At 33.6% G+C, this 23,267-nt stretch overlaps 9 protein-coding genes across 17 annotated transcripts; 4 read left to right on the forward strand and 5 right to left on the reverse strand.

The window, feature by feature from the left end:
* Positions 1-1,341: 1,341 nt before the first annotated feature.
* On the reverse strand, positions 1,342-3,549 carry LOC135849688 (uncharacterized). Of its 4 annotated transcripts, none has more exons than XM_065370213.1 (7): positions 3,389-3,546; positions 3,149-3,237; positions 2,909-3,077; positions 2,781-2,829; positions 2,556-2,715; positions 2,345-2,486; positions 1,342-2,268 (listed from the first exon to the last, which is right to left on the reverse strand). In XM_065370213.1, exons 1-7 carry the CDS (start codon positions 3,390-3,392, stop codon positions 1,991-1,993), a joined length of 891 nt encoding a protein of 296 aa, XP_065226285.1. In that variant the 5' UTR covers positions 3,393-3,546; the 3' UTR covers positions 1,342-1,990. The 4 variants fall into 4 exon arrangements, with proteins under 4 accessions (XP_065226285.1, XP_065226312.1, XP_065226294.1 ...); XM_065370240.1 differs by having other exon boundaries at positions 1,343-2,268; positions 3,330-3,545; XM_065370222.1 differs by having other exon boundaries at positions 1,344-2,268; positions 3,149-3,296; positions 3,389-3,549.
* Positions 3,550-3,787: 238 nt separating this feature from the next.
* On the forward strand, positions 3,788-5,618 carry LOC135849707 (non-structural maintenance of chromosomes element 4 homolog A-like). The gene is made up of 7 exons (XM_065370251.1): positions 3,788-4,069; positions 4,164-4,253; positions 4,330-4,460; positions 4,534-4,734; positions 4,817-5,018; positions 5,085-5,197; positions 5,267-5,618. The coding sequence occupies exons 1-7, from the start codon at positions 4,009-4,011 to the stop codon at positions 5,324-5,326; spliced, it is 858 nt and encodes a 285-aa protein (XP_065226323.1). The 5' UTR covers positions 3,788-4,008; the 3' UTR covers positions 5,327-5,618.
* A 182-nt stretch (positions 5,619-5,800) lies between these two features.
* On the reverse strand, positions 5,801-9,515 carry Ssrp (structure specific recognition protein). Its single transcript, XM_065370140.1, has 13 exons — positions 9,312-9,515; positions 8,992-9,177; positions 8,697-8,912; positions 8,450-8,628; positions 8,247-8,382; positions 8,058-8,161; positions 7,858-7,986; positions 7,604-7,762; positions 7,405-7,537; positions 7,042-7,329; positions 6,783-6,974; positions 6,470-6,715; positions 5,801-6,396 (listed from the first exon to the last, which is right to left on the reverse strand). Exons 1-13 carry the CDS (start codon positions 9,366-9,368, stop codon positions 6,133-6,135), a joined length of 2,289 nt encoding a protein of 762 aa, XP_065226212.1. The 5' UTR covers positions 9,369-9,515; the 3' UTR covers positions 5,801-6,132.
* Positions 9,516-9,611: 96 nt separating this feature from the next.
* RpL36 (ribosomal protein L36) lies at positions 9,612-10,539 on the forward strand. Its single transcript, XM_065370306.1, has 4 exons — positions 9,612-9,770; positions 9,949-10,075; positions 10,154-10,288; positions 10,364-10,539. The coding sequence occupies exons 2-4, from the start codon at positions 9,953-9,955 to the stop codon at positions 10,457-10,459; spliced, it is 354 nt and encodes a 117-aa protein (XP_065226378.1). The 5' UTR covers positions 9,612-9,770; positions 9,949-9,952; the 3' UTR covers positions 10,460-10,539.
* A 48-nt stretch (positions 10,540-10,587) lies between these two features.
* Positions 10,588-13,183, reverse strand: LOC135849648 (protein phosphatase 1L). Its single transcript, XM_065370152.1, has 4 exons — positions 12,400-13,183; positions 11,887-12,328; positions 11,672-11,802; positions 10,588-11,592 (listed from the first exon to the last, which is right to left on the reverse strand). Exons 1-4 carry the CDS (start codon positions 12,844-12,846, stop codon positions 11,194-11,196), a joined length of 1,419 nt encoding a protein of 472 aa, XP_065226224.1. The 5' UTR covers positions 12,847-13,183; the 3' UTR covers positions 10,588-11,193.
* A 136-nt stretch (positions 13,184-13,319) lies between these two features.
* Positions 13,320-17,669, forward strand: EndoB (endophilin-B). 4 transcript variants are annotated; one of them, XM_065370184.1, is made up of 11 exons: positions 13,320-13,455; positions 13,600-13,692; positions 13,858-13,940; positions 14,004-14,145; positions 14,224-14,352; positions 14,419-14,581; positions 14,652-14,718; positions 14,829-14,864; positions 14,957-15,147; positions 16,811-16,985; positions 17,063-17,669. In XM_065370184.1, the coding sequence occupies exons 3-11, from the start codon at positions 13,878-13,880 to the stop codon at positions 17,066-17,068; spliced, it is 972 nt and encodes a 323-aa protein (XP_065226256.1). In that variant the 5' UTR covers positions 13,320-13,455; positions 13,600-13,692; positions 13,858-13,877; the 3' UTR covers positions 17,069-17,669. The 4 variants fall into 4 exon arrangements, with proteins under 4 accessions (XP_065226256.1, XP_065226246.1, XP_065226273.1 ...); XM_065370174.1 differs by lacking the exon at positions 13,320-13,455 and having other exon boundaries at positions 13,462-13,692; XM_065370201.1 differs by lacking the exons at positions 13,320-13,455; positions 16,811-16,985; positions 17,063-17,669 and adding an exon at positions 15,221-16,804 and having other exon boundaries at positions 13,462-13,692.
* On the reverse strand, positions 17,618-18,534 carry LOC135849738 (inosine triphosphate pyrophosphatase). Its single transcript, XM_065370293.1, has 3 exons — positions 18,282-18,534; positions 18,059-18,209; positions 17,618-17,984 (listed from the first exon to the last, which is right to left on the reverse strand). The coding sequence occupies exons 1-3, from the start codon at positions 18,438-18,440 to the stop codon at positions 17,659-17,661; spliced, it is 636 nt and encodes a 211-aa protein (XP_065226365.1). The 5' UTR covers positions 18,441-18,534; the 3' UTR covers positions 17,618-17,658.
* Positions 18,535-19,512: 978 nt separating this feature from the next.
* Positions 19,513-21,578, reverse strand: LOC135849717 (dolichyldiphosphatase 1-like). 3 transcript variants are annotated; one of them, XM_065370271.1, is made up of 6 exons: positions 21,466-21,578; positions 20,496-20,596; positions 20,239-20,423; positions 20,067-20,162; positions 19,870-19,998; positions 19,513-19,791 (listed from the first exon to the last, which is right to left on the reverse strand). In XM_065370271.1, the coding sequence occupies exons 1-6, from the start codon at positions 21,503-21,505 to the stop codon at positions 19,662-19,664; spliced, it is 681 nt and encodes a 226-aa protein (XP_065226343.1). In that variant the 5' UTR covers positions 21,506-21,578; the 3' UTR covers positions 19,513-19,661. The 3 variants fall into 3 exon arrangements, with proteins under 3 accessions (XP_065226343.1, XP_065226352.1, XP_065226335.1); XM_065370280.1 differs by lacking the exon at positions 21,466-21,578 and adding an exon at positions 20,672-20,860 and having other exon boundaries at positions 19,513-19,780; XM_065370263.1 differs by lacking the exon at positions 21,466-21,578 and adding an exon at positions 20,672-20,859.
* On the forward strand, positions 21,134-23,159 carry Tgt (tRNA-guanine transglycosylase). The gene is made up of 8 exons (XM_065370164.1): positions 21,134-21,405; positions 21,661-21,750; positions 21,811-21,964; positions 22,024-22,156; positions 22,231-22,392; positions 22,479-22,647; positions 22,728-22,922; positions 23,002-23,159. The coding sequence occupies exons 1-8, from the start codon at positions 21,271-21,273 to the stop codon at positions 23,152-23,154; spliced, it is 1,191 nt and encodes a 396-aa protein (XP_065226236.1). The 5' UTR covers positions 21,134-21,270; the 3' UTR covers positions 23,155-23,159.
* The last annotated feature ends 108 nt before the right edge of the window (positions 23,160-23,267 follow it).

Consider the following 23,267-nt stretch of genomic DNA (forward strand, 5'->3'; position numbering starts at 1 on the left):
ACTCGATTTGTGACCGAAAGTTTTTTCTCCAAAATAATTATAATTGAATAAAAATTGAAAAATTCACAATTTGTAGGCTACAATTACAAACAACCTACTTTTTTCGAAAAAAAGAAATGCCAAAAATGTGGCCTTGAATTTTCAAAAAAAAAATAAAGTTCAGTTTTTGACAAGATTGCAAAAAAAAATTGCTTCAATTTGCAAAAGTGTGAAAAAGTCCCCAATTTTCCAAAAAAAGTCCTGATTTTTTGACAAAATTGCAATACTTACCGCTTTTCAGTTTTTTCCTATGAACACGCGGAAAAGTAAAAAACTCAAAAAAGTCTTAATTTTAGCCGCAAATTGCAAAATAGTCGTGTTTTTTTTTATCTTGAAATTTTAAAAAAAGGAATATGTCTCATTGAATTACTCAAAAAAAGAAGAGATGAAATTTAAGTAGTTTGCAGCCAAAATTACAAAAAATGACTGTTTTTTCGTCAACGTCAAACTTGTAAAAAAAAGTTTCAATTTTTGCCAAAATTGTCGAAAATATTGGTAAAAAAAAGTCTCAACTTCAAATCGCCCAAAAAAAATTTTAAAAGTCAATTTTCGCAAAAATTACAAAACAATGTAAAAAAATTTTTTGTTAAAATTGAAAAAACATTGCTCCAAATTTTCAGAAAATCGTGTTCTTTTTTCAAACCGCAAAAAAATAGCTTCTAAATGTTTTCAAAATTGCAAAAAAAATTTTGTAAAACTATAGCTCTACAAAAGTGTGCGTAGCAACTCTTCGTCTTCAGAATTTAAATTATTTCCAATTAATTAGTCATTTTGTTTGATTTATTTTTTAATCATTTTAAATTACCTACATAGTCGCTTCATTTGCGAGTAGGTTGCTTCGTTTGCAAGTTGGTCACTTCATTTGTTGATCGATTTAAAAAATAAATGCTAAATTGCGACCGAAAAAATTAATTAAAAATCACTCCAAAAAATGTATTTAGAATGATTTCAAATATTTATTTGTAATTCAGACTTCAACCCTCCCCCTCAAAAAAGGGAGATTTAAATTCAGCTGTACTTTGAAAACTTGTTCGAAATCATTAAAAAAAACATTCCCTCACCTCACTCACCACAAAAAAATTCAAAATCTCCACTCATAAAAAAATTATTTTAAATCACCACCTTGAAAAAATTAATTCGAATTCATAACAAAAAATTTATCAAAATTTCCTACAAAAAAATCGTGAAAAATCAACACAAAACAACTCGCTTGCCACAGAAAGATTTTTGATTTTTGAAATGAAAAAATAATTGCATTCAAAATTTTTTTTTGTTCCCGATAGTCCCGCTTTTTTTGAAATAGCAAAATTTATTTACGAGATACGATTTTCATATTCATCTCGAAAAACTCGCAGCTGGAAATATAATTCAGTTTTTGAAAAAAAATTAGCGTCGATTTCGTTCATAACTTTATTTAAAACAAAAGAAAAAAATAAAATCAAAATCCTCTACAAAAAATAAAACCGTTAAACGCCAAAAGTATTCAATACTGATGATAATACATTGATTGCTCAATCGAGACATCACGAAAAATAAAATACTAATACAAAATACCGAATAAATACTCGTAATATAAAATGCGTGTAAATAATTATTGAAAGTTTCCTAAAAAAAAAAAAAAATACGAACTAAAAATACACACCTGTTTCAAAGAAACAAACAGAAACAAAACAAAAAAAAATCTTAAAATCCTAATGACTAATTATTACTCCGTAAGTACGATTTTTTTTTTAAATTCAATAAACTCGTTATTTAAACACCATCGATAGTCTACAAAAGTGATCAAAAGTGTGAAAAAAAAGTCGATACAAAATTTATCTTGGTAACTGGATATTCAGAAATAAAATCAGTGCAGATGATAATTGTTTGAAGAAAAGAGAAAAAAGATTTGTCATTGTGTAAAATACCCTGATAAAGATTGATTATCATCGTAAAATTAGAAAAAAAAAATTTAAAGGGCAGTCCGTTCGTCGTACACGATCACAGCTTCGTTATCGACCAGCGTATCTGTATCTTTATTGAAAAATTGACTTCGCGATTTACTCAACGCGATTATGGCGGCTTCATCGTTACGCATACGATTTTTACGTTTTTTACTGAAGTTTACTTTATCGTAGATGTCAGCTGTACTGTCACGAGGCACCGTCTTCTTGTGACGAACGCAAGAAGGCAAGCTGCGTGTTTTGAAATTATGAGAGGTGAAAGCTTCATCACAACAGTCTTCTAGAACTGAACAAAAAAATAACCGAATGTATCGAATACGTACGAGGCGAATTTAGATTATGAATCATGATTATTCGCTTACTATTATTAGACGCGTACTGGCACGGATGTGCGCAAAATTCCGAAATTTGAGGTAAAGAATAATCGTCCAGACTAGTTATGGTTGGCGGTACTACAGGATGACTACGAGGTCTCATTGGTCTAGCAATTATTTCCGTATTGCGCTGAAAAAATCGATATTAGTATGAATTATTTAGATATTTTAGGAGAATAGATGACGTACAGTAACTTACAACAGAGCAGGGCTGAGTATCTCCTGTGCTACCATACGGCACTTGCACGAATTCGTGATTCTTATACAGCCAACAAATCGGAGCATCGTGTTCAGGAATCAACTCTACTACTCGACTCGAACATTGAGGATTTTTCAAGTCCATAAATGACGAAGAATAGCTGTAAATGAATTAAAAATCAGAATACGATCGTTGGAAGAACGTAAAGAATTAAACTCGACGTACTTTTGATTACTTGGGACATTTTTCGCAATAGTTTCTATGTTTATGGCCTCTGCAAAAAATATATATACATGTTAACAATGTCAAGTTGATGAATTATCACGACGACGTTTGTTAATGAAATACTTTACCTCTAGTTTTTTCCTTTTCGCTCGAAAGGCAACATTTCCACAGTAAAAATGCCACCAGTAAGAGTAAAAGTAGCACAATACTTGTAATGATACAAGCGACCAATGGGATATCCTCGCTTTTGAACTTTATACCGCCTATTTCACCGGACCATAATTCGCTACTGGTACCCTGAAATAAATAAACTATTGTAATCAAATCGCTAGATCCGAAGCTTGGTCAAGGATATCGAGATAACTTACTGTTGACATTTTCGTCGTTAAGGTGAACGACTGCACGAGTATATCATGTTTAGAATGTTCCACCGCATTGGTACCCAATGAGGAGACATCTGCGGAATAAATACTTCTTAGAGCTTAGACGAAATCATAAAAATTCAAACGGTGCCAGCTGAATAGAAATTTGTGTCTGTTAGTAACATACATTCGAGTTATCTGTAAGGTAAGCTCGTTAAAGTGCAGGAATGTAATGGATATATTTACTCATTTGTCTGTGGTCTGTTACATACTCTGGAAGTGGCTGAATTGCAGTTAATTAATGTTAAATAATGAGAAATTTAAGCAAAACTAACTAAAAATCGTCTAAAAAGTGTACCAAATGAAAATAAAAATAAAAGATTCACTTATCAATAATGGATGAAAACATGTTCATAGACCTAAAATTTAAAGAAAGAACACAAGCATTTCCGTCTATTTTTCATTTTATTGCGAAATTGCGAATCGAGATTTTTCTATTATTTTTCAACGTAACGTAATTTTAATTCAAATTAATTTTCAATTTTCACTTTCAATTTTTCAGTTTTCTTTCCATTTTTTCATTCAAAAACGAAAAATTCAAAAAAAAAAACAAAAATTCAAAAAGTTTTCTAAGAAATGCTGGCTGAAAATCTTGGGTTCTATTTTTCAAAATTGAAAAATTCGAAATTTTTTTTATTTATTTTTTTTCAAAAAGCAAAAGGTTTCCTTTCGCGCTTTTCTTACTTTTTAGTTTTTTCCATCACTTTTTTGGATAATTTTAATTTATTTATTTTACAGTAATTATCTTTTGCTTCTACGTTCCTAATTATTTATTAATCTCCCATCAGTTATTTGAATATCTCACTATGGCAGACGAAGACAGAATCAGTAAGCTGAAGTCCCAAGTGCAGTTATCCCAAGTCATTTGTAAGTGGAATTTTCACTGATTTCTTTCTACTCTTGTAAAGATTTCTACAGCGTAATATTAGATTATTAAAATTTATATTTTGTACACATCTAGCTCAAAATACCGAACTGACCTCAGCGCACTTGAATAAAATAAAAGATATCTGGGAAAGGCAAGATGATTTGGTCAGCCAAAATGATAAAGGCTAGTGTTTTCTTATGCATCTCTCACCTCCATCTAACTATTCATCATTATGATATACGTCTTTTTTAAATTTCAGATTTTACGATGCAAGAGGTCCTGTTGGATTTGGAGGTATTGGAAAAAACCGGCTCCACTTTGGGACATTACATCAAGACTGTCAAAGCAAACACGAATGCCTTTTCATTGTCCGATTTCGCCGATAAATTGGTACATTTCTTCTACGACCATCTGTCCATCAAAGAAGTGGTTCTGGTTTTAATTTCAAATATTTCATTCGCAGAACGATAAATTTTTACAAAATGGTAAACACGATTGGCTCGCGTCTTCTGAAACAGCTATCCCAATCATCAATCGTCTCCCTGGTTTTCCTCTGCTTTTGGGAACTTTCCAACCAAACGCTCCTTTCGTGATGCCGGAGAAAAAAAGGAAAGCTTCCTCTCGACAAAAAGATGTAGTCGTTGCTAAGCAAAAAGCAGAAAATGTTAGTTGATTTCGTAAACGATTATTTTTCCAATACTTGAATTATGATGACCTTTGTTACGTTTTAATTATGTACATTTCAGGTTGTGATGACAGAAAAAAACAACGATTCTATAGACGCGAAAGTGAATTTCGTCACTAAGAATTTGAAAAGATGTTTCAAAGAAAATGGAAAGCGACCTATTCCGTTGTATGATTTCATCATCCATCCGACTAACTTTACTACTACCGTCGAAAATATTTTCTATCTGTCTTTCGTTATTAGAGATGGATTGGGGTTAATTGGTAAGTTGTTTCTTTTTCATGTTTTCAATCGAACGAATTTTTTACACGTGATTTGTTTTTTCGCAGAAGTGTTCGACGATGATTTATTTATTTCACCGATGGAACGCGAAGAACACGCAGCCAAGAATAAAACTACGAAAAAACAGTTCATATTTAATATTACCATGCAGCAGTGGAAGGTAAACGTTAATTTTTTAATCCATTGTGGAGTTGAAAGATTCCGGTGATTTACGTAGATTTTATTTTAGAACAAGATCGAAGAGAAAAACATTCAAGAACCAGCTATCAATTGGGCGCTCAATCGATAAACTACGAAGAATTTCTAATGCTAATGTGAATTAGATGTTATTCATTTCCTATAGGTACATGTTCGATACATGTGTGATCACTCGTTACGTTTTATCCATTATTATTTCGTATGATGAACTGTAAATTACCAGATTGTTTCTGCACTCCGGAGTGATGACTGTTCCTATTTTTAAGATTATAATTATATGTATTGTGATTGTTCATTGTAAGTGTTTCTATGTGTGTCAAGACATATTGTGACTTTTTTACTTCGAATTCATTTTTGTATGTAATAAAATTTGTATTTTTCAATGGGTTGCTTTTGTCTTAAGGAAATGTACTCAGTCTTCTGCAGTTGGTCTACGGTATCATACTGCAACTGAACTTTTAAAATGCTGAATGAGCGTCATAATGAAAAATTAAGAAATGAATTATCTGAGATGTGAAAAAATCTGCTGTTTTCTAAAAATCGAAACAATTATACTCGCAAAAAGTTGTTGATCGTAAAAAAAGGAGCAATGTATTTCTGCTTCTCTTAACATTTAGTAACAAACATTAAAAATACGAGTACATTAAAATAATTTACGACGATGAAATAACACACAGATACAGCTAATACATCCTTCTAGATCCTCTGCATCAGAAGGATTAAGGCGTACGTCATTAAAATCTGAACTTTTTGTTTTGTTTTTTTTTTTAATACAAAAAAACAGACAATATTTCTTCTGAAATTCAACTTTCTGTTGTACAAAATTGAAATAAAGTAGTAAAAACTTTTACGGTTCCAAAATGATACAAAAGTACTTATAAGTAAACATAAAAAAGCCTAATCATCTTCATCGCTGGCTGGTGTACTTTCAGCCGAGTCTTCATCTTCGTCTTCTTCGCTTTCGCTCTCATTTTTCTTTTTCTTCGTAGTTTTTTCTTCATCTGAAGATTCCCTGCGACGTTTATCTTTCTTGGAACTTTTCTCTTCTTCGCTTTCACTTTCAGATGCCGATGCCGAAGCCGAAGCACTTTCGGATTCGCTTTCGTTCTTCTTCTTAGATTCTTTTTCGTTTTTACGAGATGACTCGATCTTAGGCTTTTTCTGCAAAATTAAATTTGAAATCAGCGAAAAAAGTTGAAATTGAAAAAAAGGATTATGTCGTAACTGAATTTACCTTTTCGTTTCCACTGTCTGACGAGCTGCTATCGTCTTCGATGAATTCAGAAGATTTATACTTCGTACCGGTGCCAGCTTTCGAGGGAGATACGCTAACTTTCGATTTTGATTTCTTGGATTCATGCTTATCGGATTTTTCACGACTGCTACTGCTACTGCTGGCAGCAGCGCCACCACTCTCTTTGTAAGCTTTCATCGCTTCGTTGTACTCGTCTTTAAGCTTATTAGCTTTTCTTTCAAAAGGCTAAAAGAGTCGCATATTTAGAAGAAATTCAATACAAGAATTTAATGATACTGAGGAAAATAATTACTTGTTTATCATCCGAAGTCAGTTTCTTCCACATTTCACCTCCTTTCTTTGCAATGTCGGTGAACGAAATACCAGGATTGTCTGATTTAATCTTCTCTCTGGTTTCGTTGAACCATACCATGTAAGCTGTCGGTGGACGTTTAGGTTTATTATCATCTTTGTCTTTACGCTTCTTCTTTCTCGGTTTATCAGACTGTAAATCAATATCGTTGAAAACAAAAACGTAAACGTAAAATCGATCGAAGTAAGAATGACTTTACCTCAGATTTCGCAGCTTTCTTGGGTTTCTCTTTTTTCTCTTTCTTAGGTTTCGATTTCTTCTCGGTATCGGAACCAGAACCGGACTCGGATGACGCGACATTGCTGTCGTACTCGTCATCGATCTCGCTCTCTTCTTGAGGCGGTTTGAAATCTTCATCAGTGCTTTCATCATCGTCGTCATCGTCATCATCTTTCTCTTTCCCTTCTCTTTTTACACGAGCGAGGTAAGCATCAGGAGCAGCTTCTTGATCCGAGTCACCAAAATCTTCAGCTGCATAGCCGCTGTCCTGTTATACAAGAACAATTGCGTTTAGGTATTGAAATATTCAAGTTCTTCGTAAACTTTGGAATAAAATACGAACCGATTTTCCTCGATTTTTCACTCGTAGATTTTTCGCGTTGATAAAATCGTATAATTTGCCGTATTCTTCCTTTTCAATACTGCTGAACGTGTTGACGACTCCGTTCTTTAACTCGATTTCGAAGTCAAAAGACCTACAAAAGCACATCATTGTGATACTGTTTCGAGAAAGGGGTATTCAAGGTTGAAATACAAAATACCTCGTGCTGCCTCCACTTCGAGCAAAATTTACACTGGCAATTTCTTCAAACCGTATGTGAATCGGTGGCTTATGAATATAAATGAATCCTCTGTCTAATGGATAAATATAACCAGCCGCAGCTTTATACGAACATGAAATCGCCGCAGTTCCGGAATGTCTGAAATCGGAGAAATATCATGATTGATTGTATGTATTGAAAAGCGTAGAAAAATTGAACAGAAACGAATTATGGAGAATTAAAATGAAAGTTACCCTTTGAATCCGCCGGGAGTAGTAATTTTTCTGTTGACTAAAACTTTCATAATTTTGCCCAATACTTCGTAAGTTGGACCGGATAATTCTTTAGTGATTCTGCCTTCGTATTTAGTTTGAATTTCTTCCCTAAAAAAAAAGTATTCGGATTACGGAACGTATCAATAATGAACAAATAATAAGCAAACTGTTTCACTTACTCAGAGAACGGTAATTCTATAGAGATGTCGTCATCTTGATTGAATAACAAAACTAAATAATGGTATCGCGTTTGACCTTGTTTAATTGGAGGGTCCAAACTGATCTGAAATTTTCAAAAGAAAATGTAAACAAAAAATACATATTGTAAGTTATATACTCGGATTACTTTCGATAATTGTTTTACTTACAACTAGAAAATGTTGACGGCCATCTTTATGCGGTAAAAGGAATAATCTGATAACTGTTGGCATAGGAACTTTGTAATCGAAGGTTTTACCGTGAAGTTGGAAAAATGTGGGATAAATTTTGATATCGTATCGACCTCTGTGAACGAAAACAAGTAATAAATGATAATTTCCCTTCAAAATCCAACACACAGCTTGAAACTTACCTCGGAGTAAGAATATGAATTTCTCTAAAGATGGCAATCGCATCGCCGGACACAGAAATAACGCTGGCTTGTTTCATAACCTGCGAATGGAAAGCTTCAACCGGATCCGCAGCGCCAGCCAATTCCGAAGATGGAATGTGGAAACGCATTTCCATCAAACTGACCGGAGCGTCATCGTTCTAAAATATTTTACAAGTTTGAAAATGATCTATTACAGAGAGTGGACTCGCAAGCAAAGAAAACTCACTTGATGGAATTCCAATGTGACCTCATTTTTGCCAGTCGTGCATTGACTAACGTTCGTCAGAGGTATCTCAAACGCTGTTATATTGTTTATCGTGAAATCCAGAACGGACCCATCGAATTTCGCTACACCCCAATTCCATCCTTTTACGGATAATTCTTTTTCGTGCATATCCAACTTGTAAGTTTGACGGAATAATTTCGAAATTTTATCTCGTTCCTGGAAAAAATACCATCGTGTGATGTACACCGTCCAAACACATTTATCAAATCCCTGTAGCTAATTACTCGCCACTTACAGCATCTTTGAAGCCTAAGAAACGATAAAGGGATCCATTTTTTAAGAATAACCTAATTCCGTAGGCGCCAACTAGCTTCAACCAATTAACAAGTTCGATATCACCGACGGAAAGCTGTTCAACTTTGCCAGTTTTCGAGTTCTTGAATACGATGTTTTGTTCGGTGAATTTTAAACGACCAGTCCACTGAAATTACAAACAATTGCGTCATTTAATGAAACAATTTAAAAGGAAGAATGGCGAATTGGTAGTTTAACCGAATGTTAGAATTCTGTTGATTTATTGCGCGGGTTTTCTATGATAACCTGAGTGCAACTTACCAAGCCGCCTTTAGCTTCTAGATTTACATCATGGAACTCTAGGTCCATGGATCCCATATTTAAGCTAATGAGTAGCACAATAACATGAAAATAATGTGAATTATAACAAGAACTGTTTAATAAAAACGCGCACGATAAAATGAGAAATTGAAAAAGAAAAATGTGAAAAAATTATTCAACAATAAACGGAGAATGGAACATTGGAACCACAGATTGCCATAGATCATAGATAGATAAAGAAGGTATGTAAACACAACTTTCGGCCAGTTGTCATTTTCAAGAATCGCCGCGATTTTTCGAATTACTGACGATTGGATTTTACATTTTAAAAGCCCAAAACCTGTTTTTGTACCTTGTAATAATTGGTCTGTGACAACAAGTCACGTTATCCATTTTTTTCGGAATGGTGATCTGGTGAAATATTTTTCTTCGTATTAATTAATTTAGGAAAAAAAATTGGTAAGTTTTAAATTATTATATATTGTACTTCTACGATTCAAGTATTCTGTAGATTGCCTTCGATCTATTGGAATCTGTCAGTTCCAATTCATACTGCTACTGCTGTGAAACCGACAGTCCATGTTTCATTTTCTGAAGTGTTTTTCAGATAACTAATCTTGGTGTTTTTTTTTTACAGGAGCATGGCACCGCGCTATGAATTAGCCGTTGGCCTGAAAAAAGGTCACCAGACTACTAAGATCCGAGCTATCAAGGCAACACTCGAAAACAAAAAGAAGAAAATCAAGCCTTCCCATTTGAAAGGAGTAAGTGTTTTTCCTTTTCAACCTAGATCAAGCCGATGTTCGGTGCATTGAAACCTAATTTCTCATTGCAATTTGCAGCATCAAACTAAACATGCTAAACATATTCGTGACCTGATTAGAGAAGTCGTAGGCAATGCCCCTTTCGAAAAAAGAGCTATGGAATTGTTGAAGGTATCCAAGGATAAGAGAGCGCTGAAATTCCTGAAAAGACGAGTACGTATCGTAGAATTGACTTATTTCATTGATTGTAATTACAATGTATAGTAATGAGTGGTGTTTTTTATACAGCTCGGAACACATTTACGTGCCAAGAGGAAGCGTGAAGAATTGAGTAATCTTCTGTTGGCTATCAGGAAAGCCCAATCGCAGAAAACTAACGTTTAATCTACGTTTAATGTTATTGTATGCGTTATGGGATAAGAATATATCTAATTTTTATATTAAATGTCCTTAACTCCTGTTAATGAGTTTTTGTTCGTCTTACTTCGAGAGTTGAAAAACTAAACAAACGATGATTATTGATGTATTTTATTCTCGTAATTGCAATTTAGTATCAACTGCATCACATAAAACAATCTTAATGTAAAGTTACAACAACAAAAGATAGCGAGAGAAATACTTAAGTTTCAAATACACGAATAATAAACCCGATGTAAATACATCATTGAATATAGAATACAAATACAATCAATATTTCGCGAATGAAACGATTGATATCGAGGAACTAAATTGAAAAAAACAAACACCATTAAATCGAAACGTCTTTTTGGTACGAAATTTGTGCATTTGAACCTTTTGACAATATAGAGATCGAAATGCTGAAATAAATCGTAAAAATACTCTCAGTAATACTGATCACACCGTGAAATTGATACCAAAAACTTGACTTTTCACCTCCCAAAAATAATTCTCGATTCGAGTTCTACAAGGTAATAAGTTAGTTACGTTCAAACTACCACACGACACTGGTAAAACGAGTTTTTCTTCTAAAACATAATATAACAACAATTAAAATATATAAAAAAAAAGAAGGTAATGTTGAAAGTTAATGAAACTTTCTGGGACAATTTTCGACGAGTAAGAACGCAAATGAACTGAAGAAAACGCGCAGAAGTAAATTACGACTCGTTGATAACTTCTAGATCATCGTCAGTCCAATTATGTTGCGATAAATTGATTATAAGTACGGTTATGTTATCCAACGAGCCTTTGTAGTAGGCTTGTAACGTAATACTTTTAGCTCCGAATAACGGTTCGTTGAGTTTATCCTTTACAAAAGCGACCGCTTCTTCGTTAGTAAACATATCCCAAAGACCATCCGATGCAAAAATTAAAAACTGGGGTCTATGATTCGATAAATCAAAGGTCAATATGTCAGGATCAGCTATCACAAGTTTACGATCCTTCAACGGGTAATCTCCGAGAGCGCGAGAAGTTGCCAAGATACCAGCGACACGCCAGACTCCGTTGAATGCAATAAAACCGCCGGCTCCTTCGATTCTCTTTTTTTCACGCATCTGTAATTACGTAGGTATAATTAGTATTTTAATCACGTGTCAAGATAAGAGATACGAATTATGACTCAGATTAAATTACTTGTTGAGGTTTATGATCGAATGATAACGGAATAGCGTTCCCTTTACTATCGCACATTACACCACGCGAATCTCCCACATTGGCGACTATTAATCGTTTCTTTTCTATCAAAGCGATCAATGCAGTTGTTCCTGGAAACAGATGAGAGTACATTTTAAAGGCATGTTGAATCGTTATCGAAGTTGAGTTGAATCAAAAAAAAAAAAAACTCATACCAGCAATATTTAGATTTTTCTTCGCAGACTCGACCAGTAATTTATCGGTAGCTAATACTTCGTCGGTTAATAGCTTATTATAATTAATGCTACCGTTATGTTCCAAGTAACTGAATGAATCTGCAGCGGTAACGGTTTCATTTACTTTGGTCAATTTGACTTCCTTGGTTATAGGTAAAAATTTCTCTAGTTTTTCCAGCAAATCGTTATCGACGTTTTTGATATCTGTGTTGGATTTTTTCATATCGTCCGCATAAGATAACATTTTCTTTGGCTTTTTCTCCGTTTTGGATTTCTCTTTCTCTTCTACGTTCGGTTTGTAAGGCGCTTTATTCGACACGTAGTCTTCTTTTATTCTACCTTCTTTGATGATATTTTTTATATCAATGACTCGATTTTTTAACGCTTCTATTAGATTTTTTGCTGCATACTCGGCGGCGAACTGTAATCAGAGAGAGATGAATTAGTAACAAAAGATGGGATGCTTGAAAAATTTGACGTTTAAATGCTCACATCTCCACCATGGCCGTCAAACACAGCGAATAAAGAAACTCCGGTATTCTTTATGTTCTCATTAATAACGAATCTATCTTCCATATGAGGTCTTCTTCCTTGGACAGCGAAGACAGCTACGTTACCAGCTTTGTATTCCCAGCTCGAGTTATCATTTCGCGACTGCAGTTGCATATTCTTAAAGGTACTGGTGTCGCCGATAGATAAACCGATTCTTTTGAAAAACGATTGAGATCTAATGTCGACATTTTGTATGTACGCGATTACTAATAAGACTACAATACTGAATATTAGAATCTCCGGCTTCAAGATGTAAACTCGGAACATCCTCCAGCTATAATTCAAATACGTCGAGTTGATGGAAAGGCCCATGATGAATTTGGTGAATAATTTAGAATGTGAAATGAACGTTTGATAGATTAGTTTATCCTCTAGTTCATCTTCCATAATGCGGCACTTCAACACGTAAACATTTTGTGCAATGAATAAATACAAATTAAAATCTGTTCTGTTTACACAATTGTTACTCGATTAAACGTATGCGACGTTCGGTGACGGTTCGAAAACATCCAACTTCGGATTCGGAAATTGAAACAGGTCAAAAATGACGAATAATTATTTCATTAGGATTAACAAAGAGTCGTCTGGTAATAATAGTCGAGTGACATGGTTCCATTACTGAGAAAAATATTTACACTATTACGACTTAATCCGAACTTTCAACCGATTTTAAATCATTTCTATTTTCAAATTACGCGATAAAAAAGTACGAAAAACAAGGAATAAAAATTTTGTCGTCGTGATAACGTAACACCTTCTTCGATATGCAATTTGCATTACATTTTGGTCCAATTTATCATCACGACCAATCAGATTGAAGGAAAATATTAGGCGACCAATCACAACGCAGGAAATTTATCTGCGTTTTTAACTTTTCGAAATTTTGTTCAATTTTGCGAATTATGCGTTGAGTACGATTAATTTCGTGTATAATTACGGAAAGGTCAACTTTACAACTTTCAATTTGGATTTATCTTTCAAAGTTCGGTGCATCTGGTGAGATAATTAAATAATATATATTCAATGGCGAATGAGTGAATCACGCATCTCTCTTACGATACGAGAGACGAGTAAACTTACCCCTCTGCCCTTGTCAATTTGTATAATTTCCTCACAAATTGACTTGTTATCACTTATCAGGAAGACATTATTCAGTTTCAAAGAAAGGAATATAATCCGAAAACCCGTTCTGAATCACGTCCTGAGAAGAAACTTATGTGAAACGAAACGCGAGTAAGTATACTGAGAATTGCTCATAAAAGTTAATTGTAGAAATACCTCTATCGAATGCATTGAGTTTTATTGCTATTCAATGCATTGAATTGAACGTCCTTCTTGAAGCAAGGTTTCAAATGTGTGATTAGTTCGAACTGAATGTTTCGATTATGTTTTTTATAGATTGTATCATCTCTGTGATTATGGATTTCAATGTAAAAAAGTTGGTCAAAGATGCAGGAACTGCCATCAGTCGAGTGGTCCAGGTAAATATTCCTTCATAAGATATGCCTATCGTTGAATGCACCTTTGACCCTAGACTTGTTTAGCTCACTGAAGAGAAACTCGGTACGTCTGAAAAAACCGAGCTCGATTCACATTTCGAAAATTTAGCCGAACGAGCCGATGTTACTAAAAGATGGACGGAAAGAATAGTCGGAAATACAGAAGCAGTTCTTACACCAAATCCAGGTAAATTGAATGATACGGTACGTCAAGTATTTAGACTATATGATCTGTTTTTTTAAAAACGCTTTTGTTTGATTGTAGGTAATCGAGTCGAGGATTATTTATTCGAGAAAATAGATAAAAAGAAACCTAATCGATTAAGCACACTGGAATATCTCGGAATTGATATGATCGAAGCTGGCAACGAATTTGGACCCGGAACATCTTACGGTATGAATACTTACAATTGCTCGAATCATTATAGTTTGTTTTCTAATATTAATCTTCATATTGTAGGAAGCGCATTAATTAAAGTTGGACAATGTGAGCAAAGGCTCGGAAGTATCGAAAGAGATTTTATCCATTCTGCTAATCAATCATTCATCGGGCCATTGCATAAATTTCTAGATGGTGAAATGAAAACCATTAGTAAAGAGCGAAGCATACTCGAAACTAAACGGTAGATTAAAAAACTCTTAATTAATTTTGATTTATCAACTATCTGGTCTAATAAAATTCCGCGTTTTCAGACTCGATTTGGACGCTTGCAAAAACCGTGTTCGAAAAGCCCGAAATATGCTTGGTACTCCAGCTAACGTTAGTATTCTTACTTTATTTTATCTAAGTTTATTTTTCTAAAACTAGAGCAAATACCAATTACCAATTACGTGATTTATTTTAACAAATATTTAATTACACGCTAACAGAAGGACGGTATTACACCGGAAATGGTATTACAAGAGGTACTAATTACCACACGTAGAATAACAGCGTAGTAATTTACGTTTTGTAAAAATTCAACTCTCGTTCTAATTTAGAAAATTTACTTCTACAGGCAGAACGAGATTTACGCGTAGCTCAGTCGGAATTCGATAGACAAGCGGAGATCACGAAACTACTCTTGGAAGGCGTCAGTAGCTCTCATTCTGCTCATTTACGTTGTTTACACGAATTTGTTAATTGCCAAGCTCGATATTACGCCGAATGCCATCAAAGAATGCAAGAACTCCAAAAAGAACTATCCGAGTAAGTGTCCAGGTATAACTTACTACTCTTATCACGCGTCTCGTAACGCCGTCTGTCACCTTGTTTCATGCAGCTCTGGAGATTACAAACCGATAACTAGAGTTTTTAGCGAAGAAATTGATCTTTCTTCACATGCCATTGTTGATATTCCTTTAATGTAGGCTTTCAAGTCGTTTCTGAATCTTCGAATATTCTAGTTGAGTTTAGGTTATCTACCTATCTTTATGCCTTCGCTGCTTTTATCATTTTGGAAAATTTAAAATATCATTTGTTACCGTCTTCTTATATTGTTATGATTGATCGTTTTTCCTTTTTATCTATGTTTTGCCTGGTGATTATTAGTTTTCAACTCTTTGATCAGTCGATGACTGGAAATTAATCGTTATTAATCGCGCTAATCTGATCGTTACGGTCAATTATAAATTGAAATCATTCGCATCGCGAGATGATTATTTCATGTTATATATATTTTTTCAATCAACGGTTAGAAGTAGAATACCTAAAGTTGTTCGTTAGCAAATCAGCTGATTTTTAACTTCATTTTTTTAATATGTTATCGTTTTATTTATATTATTTTTGTTTTCATTTGTTATTTCAACATATAATATTATTGAAAAAAAGTTGGAATTTTTATTTAGTCTTTTTTAAAGATCAAGGTACGAATTATTTTTCAAATACCTAATTGAACGGCGGAATTGTTGTGATCATCTTGTGTGGTGAAATTGCATTTGGTTCGTTTTTATCATAATACATAGGTAGTTCGTTTTCATCGCTGGTTTCGTAATTTTATTAATATCGTAATAGAATGACATGAAGTTTGGGTTAACTTTGGTAGGTTATACATTTTTTCTAAATTGAGTAAGTAATTATTGGTAGAAGTATCGAAGTGTAATTGTAAAAAGTAATAGCTTCCCACAACCGAGTAAATTATGAGTAAATCAAGGTTAGCTTTTTAGTGAAGTAGAAATGGCATGATGTAGGATTAATATTAGTACTTAATCGATAGATATTTATCTTCCAATCGAACCTTTACAATTCGTAAACTTCAATCGAGCTGAAATTTGGTTCACTGAAAAAGCATGTCACTCAAACTTCAGAACCAATTTTTCATTTTCAAATCGCTCCGGAAGGCGTTGTAATCAACTTCGGCAGTTGAAAAATAATTAATCTTATCATAAAATCAAGAATTCGAAGTGACGAGTTGAAAAGAGTATTTTTTCACGAGTTAAAAAACCTTAAAAATTGATTTAAAAAGCTCTCTGGAGCAATTTGAAATTGCTGGAGAAAAGTCAACTTTTGCTGGATGGAGGCTCCAGATCGACTGGGAAATGATGTCAATTGATTCGAGAGATCGATTTTACGATATAAAATGATTTTCAGATTTCTATCTCCCGAAGTCGAAAAGTCAACTTCAGCTACTGAAAATTTGGTTTTGAGGTCTGGGTGACATGTGTTCTTTCAATGAGCCAAATTTCAGCTCGATAAGGGTTGACGAGTTGTAAAGGTTCCCTTGGGAAAGAATAAAGAACATAAAATATAGAGTAGTTAATCAAAGATTGAAAAAAGAGTAGAATAAAACGGTTACGCGTGATGAAGTAGGCTTAAATTGATAGTGATAAGAATAATATGATAATAATGCATGGTATTTTTATGCTTCTATTAGCTTATGTAATTCTGGTCATTCGAGTGATTATCAACAGAATAAAGACTCGTCATCAGAATCATTTGTCATGGTAAACGAACGCCCACCTAAACCACAACAACAACAACAACGAACCAACGTCATAACCGATTACGAAACAGCTGATATTGCAGAATTAAGTTTGGTTGCTGAAGAAGTCTGTATCTAAATCTGCAAATACTAAGTTTAATAATTTTACTCATTCGTCTATTAATGGAAATTATGTTTACACAGATGTAAAGATGCTGCAGGTCGTTGAAGTTCACATCATTGGAACAAGAGAAGCTTTCATTGCCATCGGCCTTCGCTTATATTATTCCTTTTCATTACGTGATCTTGTACCTTAGCTTATTGCTGCATTACTCTTTTAGTTAATTTATTCCATTCATTCCTTAGTATCTTCTTTTTTTTTTCATTTTTTCTCTACGTTTCCCCTGGATCGGGATCACTCGAATTTTATTTTTGATGGGTGATTGTTCACACATATAACATGCAACGAATCTACTCGTGGAACTGGTTTCATATGTACATGGTGAAGTTCATCATCGAGTTACCACCTGCGATGATCTCCAAGTGCAAATTTTGATATTGTATTTTTTTCCCCGTTATTGCAATTTTTTCTTTTTATTTTCGTGTTTTATTCCGTCATTTTTTTTTCTTCTTTCGTTTTTAATCACATTACTAATTAATTTTAATTCTAACATATTGAAATTGTGTAATGCTCGGCGTGGCGTATTTTGTAATTTTATTGTAACCAACTTTCTCCATTATGGTAAAAAAATTCATCTCTTTCTACACTTGACAAATTTTTATTTTTGCAATATACAATTTCATTTATTTATCGAGCTTAAATAATCTTTTAATTTAACCAACGCTCGTTTCCGATGAGATATTAGGTTTTTATCTTGAGACGACATCTCGGCATATGTCTGATTCGAGCCATCGGGCAAAAAACAAGAATCCCAACCGAATCCTTGATCACCTCGAGGATCTACTATCGTACCGTGTGTTTCTCCTCGAAATAGTTCAACGTGTCCTGATTCATTAGCGAATCCAAATGTACAAACGGCTGTACCTGTTTTATCCTCGAAGCCGGCTAACATCTTGGATAATCCAGCAGGGCCGAGTTTTTTCAAAAACCATTTTATATAAGGACCTGTTGAAGGAAATTCGTATCATTTCAGCGAGATAGGTACATTGAAGAAGTAAGGTTATGAATGGAGTAGGTACCTGGAAGTCCTCCTAAAGCGTTGAAACATAGAGATGTATCTTCAACGACGACTGGTCGATTTACTTGAGCGAAAGCATCCAGGCATTTTCGCTTACAAATATCATCTATTTCGCCTTGATACTCGTTCAAATCTAAGTCGACATGTTCGAGCTAAATACATATAAGTAAATATGATTAATTCATGATTAAGAACGATAAGATGAATGTTAAGATGAGTATTACGTTATAGCTTATATGAGGCTGTAGAATTTCTTTGACTTCTCTTAGTTTTCCTTGGTTGCCGGTGACAAACACGATGGTTTTTTCACACATTTTCGATGCCTCGGACATACTTCTTCGGCAAGCGGCGTGAATGATGAATAATTTAAGAATACTGAGCATAGGTATCAGTGAGCGGGTAATAATTCGAAGAATAAGACCATGATCAACAGATTGATACTATAAACTATATTAATTGCAGTGAAACAGTTTTCAAAAAAATGTGTGATAAGAAAGCCGCCTTATCGCAATGCATTCGTAAGTTTCCGGGTACATTCGGAAATTTTCGGAATTACTCCAAATAACTTGAAAAAAATTAAAAAAGAACTAAAGCAGGGATGTCTAGCTAGCCAATAGCCATTAGCCATTAGCCGTTAGCTTATTGAATTTTTGACGTTTAGCCATTAGCCATTAGCCAGCCAATCAAGAAAAAATTTAGCCATTAGCCAGCTTTAGCCAATTGATTTTGGATTTTGGCTAAAAATGATTGGCTAAAATTGAAAATAATTAGGTGAGGAAATGGGTTTCCTGTGGGTAAAAAAAATTAAAATTTTAAAATTCGTAATAAAATCAAAAGCAACTGCAAAAGACCAAAAAAGTAGTTTGACATTGGCGGTTCCGGTTTTTTTTTCTGAATTTTTTTCAATGATCGTTGTGTTCCAGAAAATTAGTGAAAAATCAGTTTATGAATATAATCAAATAATGAGTGAATGCGAATAATTGTGATTCACGTTTGTGAAATAATAATCATTTCCTAAAACTATAAATAATATCTATAATGGGAATGTGCTCATTTAGAGGAGTATTTAGAGGGGTCACTCGATTTTTAAAAAATCATAAAATTAGCCAGCTAATAGCCAGCCAATAGCCAGCCAATGAAGAGACATTAGCCAATAGCCGTTAGCTTAGCCAAAGCACTAAATTTTTTTAGCTTTAGCCGTTAGCTTTAGCCAATCCCATTGGCTAGACATCCCTGAACTAAAGCCTCATTTATTTATAGTAATTGAAAAACATAAAATAAAACAAAATAATTGAAAAGTTCATTCTGTCGTTTTTCAATGAAACCATTTATAATCAGTAATTGTAATTTCTTTGATTTTTCATTGAAAAGTTGGAAGCAACTTTTCAATTACTTTTGCTAGTTTTTCAATTACCATTATAAAAAATGAGCCGTTAAAGAACAAAAAATTGGAACAATAATTTAAAATTGTTATTATTTTTTTTTCAAATTAAAACATTACAAATAAAATCTACACGATAGCAGTGAAAAAAACACAAAAAAAATTACAATAAGAACAGAATCAAAATAACTAAATAAGTAGATGAAAAAAATGCAACAAATTATTATTGAGATTTTCTCGAACCACATTTATACCGTCTGGTTCTATCTTCTAATCTAGCACTGGTGTACTCGAACCATAATATATTCGGAATTAGAGTCGTATCTCGAATCAGCAGGAATTCTGAAATCCTCCTACGTAGTAAAAAATACTGTTTTTGATACCATTCACCACCATAAACCACAAAAAAAGAATCAATTTTTTACCCTTACCATGATACAATAGCAGGATACAAAGGAGTAAGGAAAAACTGGGTGACAACAAACCAAACTGTTCCAAATATTATTCCTACTATGGCACCGCATACGACTTGTTCAATTGAATGGTACTTCAAGTACACTCTGCAAAAGAATAGAAAAGCTGAAATTCATCGATTATTTTCAAAAACTTATTCTAGGCTGCTATTTACCTGCTAATTGCCATCATAATGGCCCATACGAAAAACATCGTTGTTATTAATATTTTCCATAAATGTGTGATAAAATCTACTTTCACGTAGTTCGTTCTGAAACATAGAAAAAAGATGATAGAAACAATGGAATAATTTGCATTCGTAATTAATTATTCAAATAATACGTTACCTAATGAACATGAAATAAAACATATACGTTGATAGATAGAACATCATTGTAGCATGGGAAGAAGGCATCCCATATTCGCTATACAATTGATCATTGTTACGAATGTATGGCCTAGGTTCGGCTATTATGTACTTCAATGTCATACATATTAGTTCATTAAGTAATACTCCGATAAATAATGTTATCTGTAAATTAGAAGAAAACCCATTAGGTTTAGAATCTAGATGTTGAAGTAGTTGTGGGAGGTATTTTCTTACAGTATGCAAATCCCTTCTGAAAGTTATCAAGGTAACGAAGCCAGCAAATATGCCAATGTGCGATAGACTAATCAACGCTAAAAATTTACCAATGAAATCGCCTGAAACAGTCGAAGAAATAGAATAGATCATTATAAAACGATATCGTGAGAAAATTGTGAAAGATGATAGGTTACCTTTGGGGTACTCAATGGCTGAGATTTTCAACGGTACCCAATCTATTTCGTCTTCGGTCATTGCAAACGTTATATTATAATAAATATTACTTAATAAATTACTTAAATATACAGCTAATTAATAAAAAATCATGATTTTTGCTACATTATTCGATTTTTTACGATTAGCGTTATCTTATCACATTTACACGTTTTATTTATAAAAGTTGGTCTTCTGCAGGAAAATAAAAAGTAATGAAAAGCACGTGGGGGAAATTTAAAAATAGTTTTTTGCAAAGTTCATGCTATAAAATGAATTTTAAACGCAATAATTATTCGATTTTATTTTATTTTTATCAAAAAAATGAATTTTTGTTGCAAATTAATCGTAGAAACGTCTAAAGTGAAACAAAGAAATCATTTATTGTTCATTTTATAATAAGTTTCCCGTTGTGGTAACACTGCAATTTCAGAAAATAAATAAACGTGCTTTTAAAATTTCCGGTGATATGACTCACACTACTCACAGTTTTTGAGTCGGGATTCTCGAGCTTTTAGAGCTTTTTAAGCTCGATTTTTTAAATTTTCTTCGAGTAGCATCTTTCATAGTACAAAAGGATATGCCTAATGTAACCAAACCTTGTTTACAATTCACTGTTCTAGCAGAATGTGGCGTTTCAAGAGCCCGAACAGGAGTGATGAAACTTTCACACTACGATGTCGAAACACCTGTCTTTATGCCCGTTGGAACCCAAGTAATTATCTTATTAAATTTAAATCTGTAGCAGTGTATAATTATTGAAAAATGTACTTACGAGATCTCACTGTTGAAATTTTCTTCGTATCGATATCCATTTTGGACGGGAACTCAGAACACACTGAATTCCCTGTGTTTTTTTTGCCAGCTGCGATGAATTTTTTTTATAATAACCTATTCATTAGCATAATATTTCGAAATTCTCACCATTGAGATTATAATTTAACGACCGTTTGCATTGATTATTTCACAGGGTACCATGAAGGGTTTATTACCTCAACAATTGGAACAACTAGATTGTCAAATTATTCTAGGAAATACCTATCACTTGGGAATGCGACCTGTAAGTACACAGTATTCCCTCATTAAAATTTCAAATATCCAATTAATGCATTTTTTTTAGGGGGCCGAGCTTCTAGAGAAGGCTGGTGGTTTACATAAATTTATGGGCTGGAAACGTGCCCTTCTAACAGATTCGGGAGGTTTTCAAATGGTATCGTTATTGCAATTAGCTCGTATCACCGAAGAAGGAGTCAAATTCCAGTCGCCTTTTGGAGGTACTAAAATTATTCATTCGGATGATCATTCCATCAGTAATCGTATTATTTATTTGCAGCTGGCGAATGCATGTTGACTCCTGAAGAAAGTATAAAGATACAGAATGCCATAGGTGCTGATATAATTATGCAGTTGGATGACGTCGTACATAGTACTTTAACTGGCTCCAGAGTAGTAGAATCTGTTGACAGGTATTCTACAATCTGTGAATATTGTTGCTCATTGTATTTGGTGTAAGAATGAAAAAAAATCGTATAATTTTCAGAACTAGTCGTTGGTTAGATCGTTGCATCGCTGCGCATAAAAGACCACATGACCAAGCTCTTTTTCCTATCGTCCAAGGGACCATAAACGCTGAACTTAGATTAAGAAGTACCCACATGCATATGCAAAAAAATACACTAGGTATAGCTTTAGGAGGATTAAGGTAATATTATTTTGTAGATCATACGATTCTGCGTTGCGATTTGTTAGTTGATAATCTATGTAAATTGTTTTCGTTTTATTTTTCAGTGGAGGTGAAGCCAAAGATATATTTTGGAAAATGGTACTATTATCGACTGAAATTTTACCGCGAGATAAACCACGATACGTGATGGGTGTCGGATTTGCGGTTGATATTATCATATGTTGTGCTCTCGGAGCTGATATGTTCGACTGTGTATTTCCTACTAGAACTGCGGTAAAATTATGCAATACTTGGACTCCATCCGTTATTGTATTTTTATCTACTCAGATTATTTATTTCATTTTTTTTTACAGAGATTTGGCTGTGCACTAGTTCGACAAGGGCAAATAAATTTGAGATTAAATAAATATAAATTTGATTTCTCACCCATCGATCCATCTTGTGGTTGTACCACTTGTAAAAGATATACTAAAGCGTTCCTATTTAATATTGTTACCGTTGAAACGGTTGCCTGTCATTTATTAAGCGTGCATAATATTTATTTTCAAGTGGGTCTCAAAATATGCTCGTTGTTATTGAATTCCTTCGATATACTATGATTAAAAAACTAACCTGTTCTGTTTGCAGATGTCCTTAATGAGATCAATTCGTGAAAGTATTAAGAAAAAAGAATTTCCTAAATTCGTCAAAGAATATATGAACGATGTGTATCCGGAGAAAGATTATCCAACTTGGATAGTTGAATCGTTGAAAGCTGTTAATATAAAATTAAACGAGTAATTTGATCCCAGTGTATATTTTTTATTCGATCTAATGGTCTTTTATTGAAAATTCACTTTCTGCGGTTCTTTTCCTTCTCCTCACCCTACCATCACCAAACTAACTTGAAAAAA

The sequence above is a fragment of the Planococcus citri genome, chromosome 1 (genome assembly GCF_950023065.1).
Source record: "Planococcus citri chromosome 1, ihPlaCitr1.1, whole genome shotgun sequence".
Lineage (NCBI taxonomy): Eukaryota > Metazoa > Arthropoda > Insecta > Hemiptera > Pseudococcidae > Planococcus > Planococcus citri.

Coding starts and splice junctions, on each gene's coding strand:
- LOC135849688 (XM_065370213.1), bottom strand. Junction 2,716..2,780: donor AATGTCCCAAGTAATCAAAA/GTACGTCGAGTT, acceptor ATTCATTTACAG/CTATTCTTCGTCATTTATGG. Junction 2,269..2,344: donor CCAGTACGCGTCTAATAATA/GTAAGCGAATAA, acceptor TTTTTTGTTCAG/TTCTAGAAGACTGTTGTGAT.
- LOC135849707 (XM_065370251.1), top strand. CDS start 4,009: ATGGCAGACGAAGACAGAATCAGTAAGCTGAAGTCCCAAGTGCAGTTA. Junction 4,070..4,163: donor GCAGTTATCCCAAGTCATTT/GTAAGTGGAATT, acceptor GTACACATCTAG/CTCAAAATACCGAACTGACC. Junction 4,254..4,329: donor GGTCAGCCAAAATGATAAAG/GCTAGTGTTTTC, acceptor TTTAAATTTCAG/ATTTTACGATGCAAGAGGTC.
- Ssrp (XM_065370140.1), bottom strand. CDS start 9,368: ATGGGATCCATGGACCTAGAGTTCCATGATGTAAATCTAGAAGCTAAA. Junction 7,987..8,057: donor ATAGAATTACCGTTCTCTGA/GTAAGTGAAACA, acceptor CTTTTTTTTTAG/GGAAGAAATTCAAACTAAAT. Junction 7,330..7,404: donor TGAAAAATCGAGGAAAATCG/GTTCGTATTTTA, acceptor CTTGTATAACAG/GACAGCGGCTATGCAGCTGA.
- RpL36 (XM_065370306.1), top strand. CDS start 9,953: ATGGCACCGCGCTATGAATTAGCCGTTGGCCTGAAAAAAGGTCACCAG. Junction 10,076..10,153: donor AGCCTTCCCATTTGAAAGGA/GTAAGTGTTTTT, acceptor TGCAATTTGCAG/CATCAAACTAAACATGCTAA. Junction 10,289..10,363: donor TGAAATTCCTGAAAAGACGA/GTACGTATCGTA, acceptor TTTTTTATACAG/CTCGGAACACATTTACGTGC.
- LOC135849648 (XM_065370152.1), bottom strand. CDS start 12,846: ATGGAAGATGAACTAGAGGATAAACTAATCTATCAAACGTTCATTTCA. Junction 12,329..12,399: donor TTGACGGCCATGGTGGAGAT/GTGAGCATTTAA, acceptor CTCTGATTACAG/TTCGCCGCCGAGTATGCAGC. Junction 11,803..11,886: donor GAAAAATCTAAATATTGCTG/GTATGAGTTTTT, acceptor ATCTGTTTCCAG/GAACAACTGCATTGATCGCT.
- EndoB (XM_065370184.1), top strand. CDS start 13,878: ATGGATTTCAATGTAAAAAAGTTGGTCAAAGATGCAGGAACTGCCATC. Junction 14,865..14,956: donor CGGAAATGGTATTACAAGAG/GTACTAATTACC, acceptor TTACTTCTACAG/GCAGAACGAGATTTACGCGT. Junction 15,148..16,810: donor CTCCAAAAAGAACTATCCGA/GTAAGTGTCCAG, acceptor TGCTTCTATTAG/CTTATGTAATTCTGGTCATT.
- LOC135849738 (XM_065370293.1), bottom strand. CDS start 18,440: ATGCTCAGTATTCTTAAATTATTCATCATTCACGCCGCTTGCCGAAGA. Junction 18,210..18,281: donor AGCCTCATATAAGCTATAAC/GTAATACTCATC, acceptor ATATGTATTTAG/CTCGAACATGTCGACTTAGA. Junction 17,985..18,058: donor CGCTTTAGGAGGACTTCCAG/GTACCTACTCCA, acceptor TTCCTTCAACAG/GTCCTTATATAAAATGGTTT.
- LOC135849717 (XM_065370263.1), bottom strand. CDS start 20,732: ATGACCGAAGACGAAATAGATTGGGTACCGTTGAAAATCTCAGCCATT. Junction 20,597..20,671: donor AGCCATTGAGTACCCCAAAG/GTAACCTATCAT, acceptor CGACTGTTTCAG/GCGATTTCATTGGTAAATTT. Junction 19,792..19,869: donor TATCCTGCTATTGTATCATG/GTAAGGGTAAAA, acceptor TTTACTACGTAG/GAGGATTTCAGAATTCCTGC.
- Tgt (XM_065370164.1), top strand. CDS start 21,271: ATGCCTAATGTAACCAAACCTTGTTTACAATTCACTGTTCTAGCAGAA. Junction 21,751..21,810: donor ATCACTTGGGAATGCGACCT/GTAAGTACACAG, acceptor CATTTTTTTTAG/GGGGCCGAGCTTCTAGAGAA. Junction 22,923..23,001: donor TGCATAATATTTATTTTCAA/GTGGGTCTCAAA, acceptor TTCTGTTTGCAG/ATGTCCTTAATGAGATCAAT.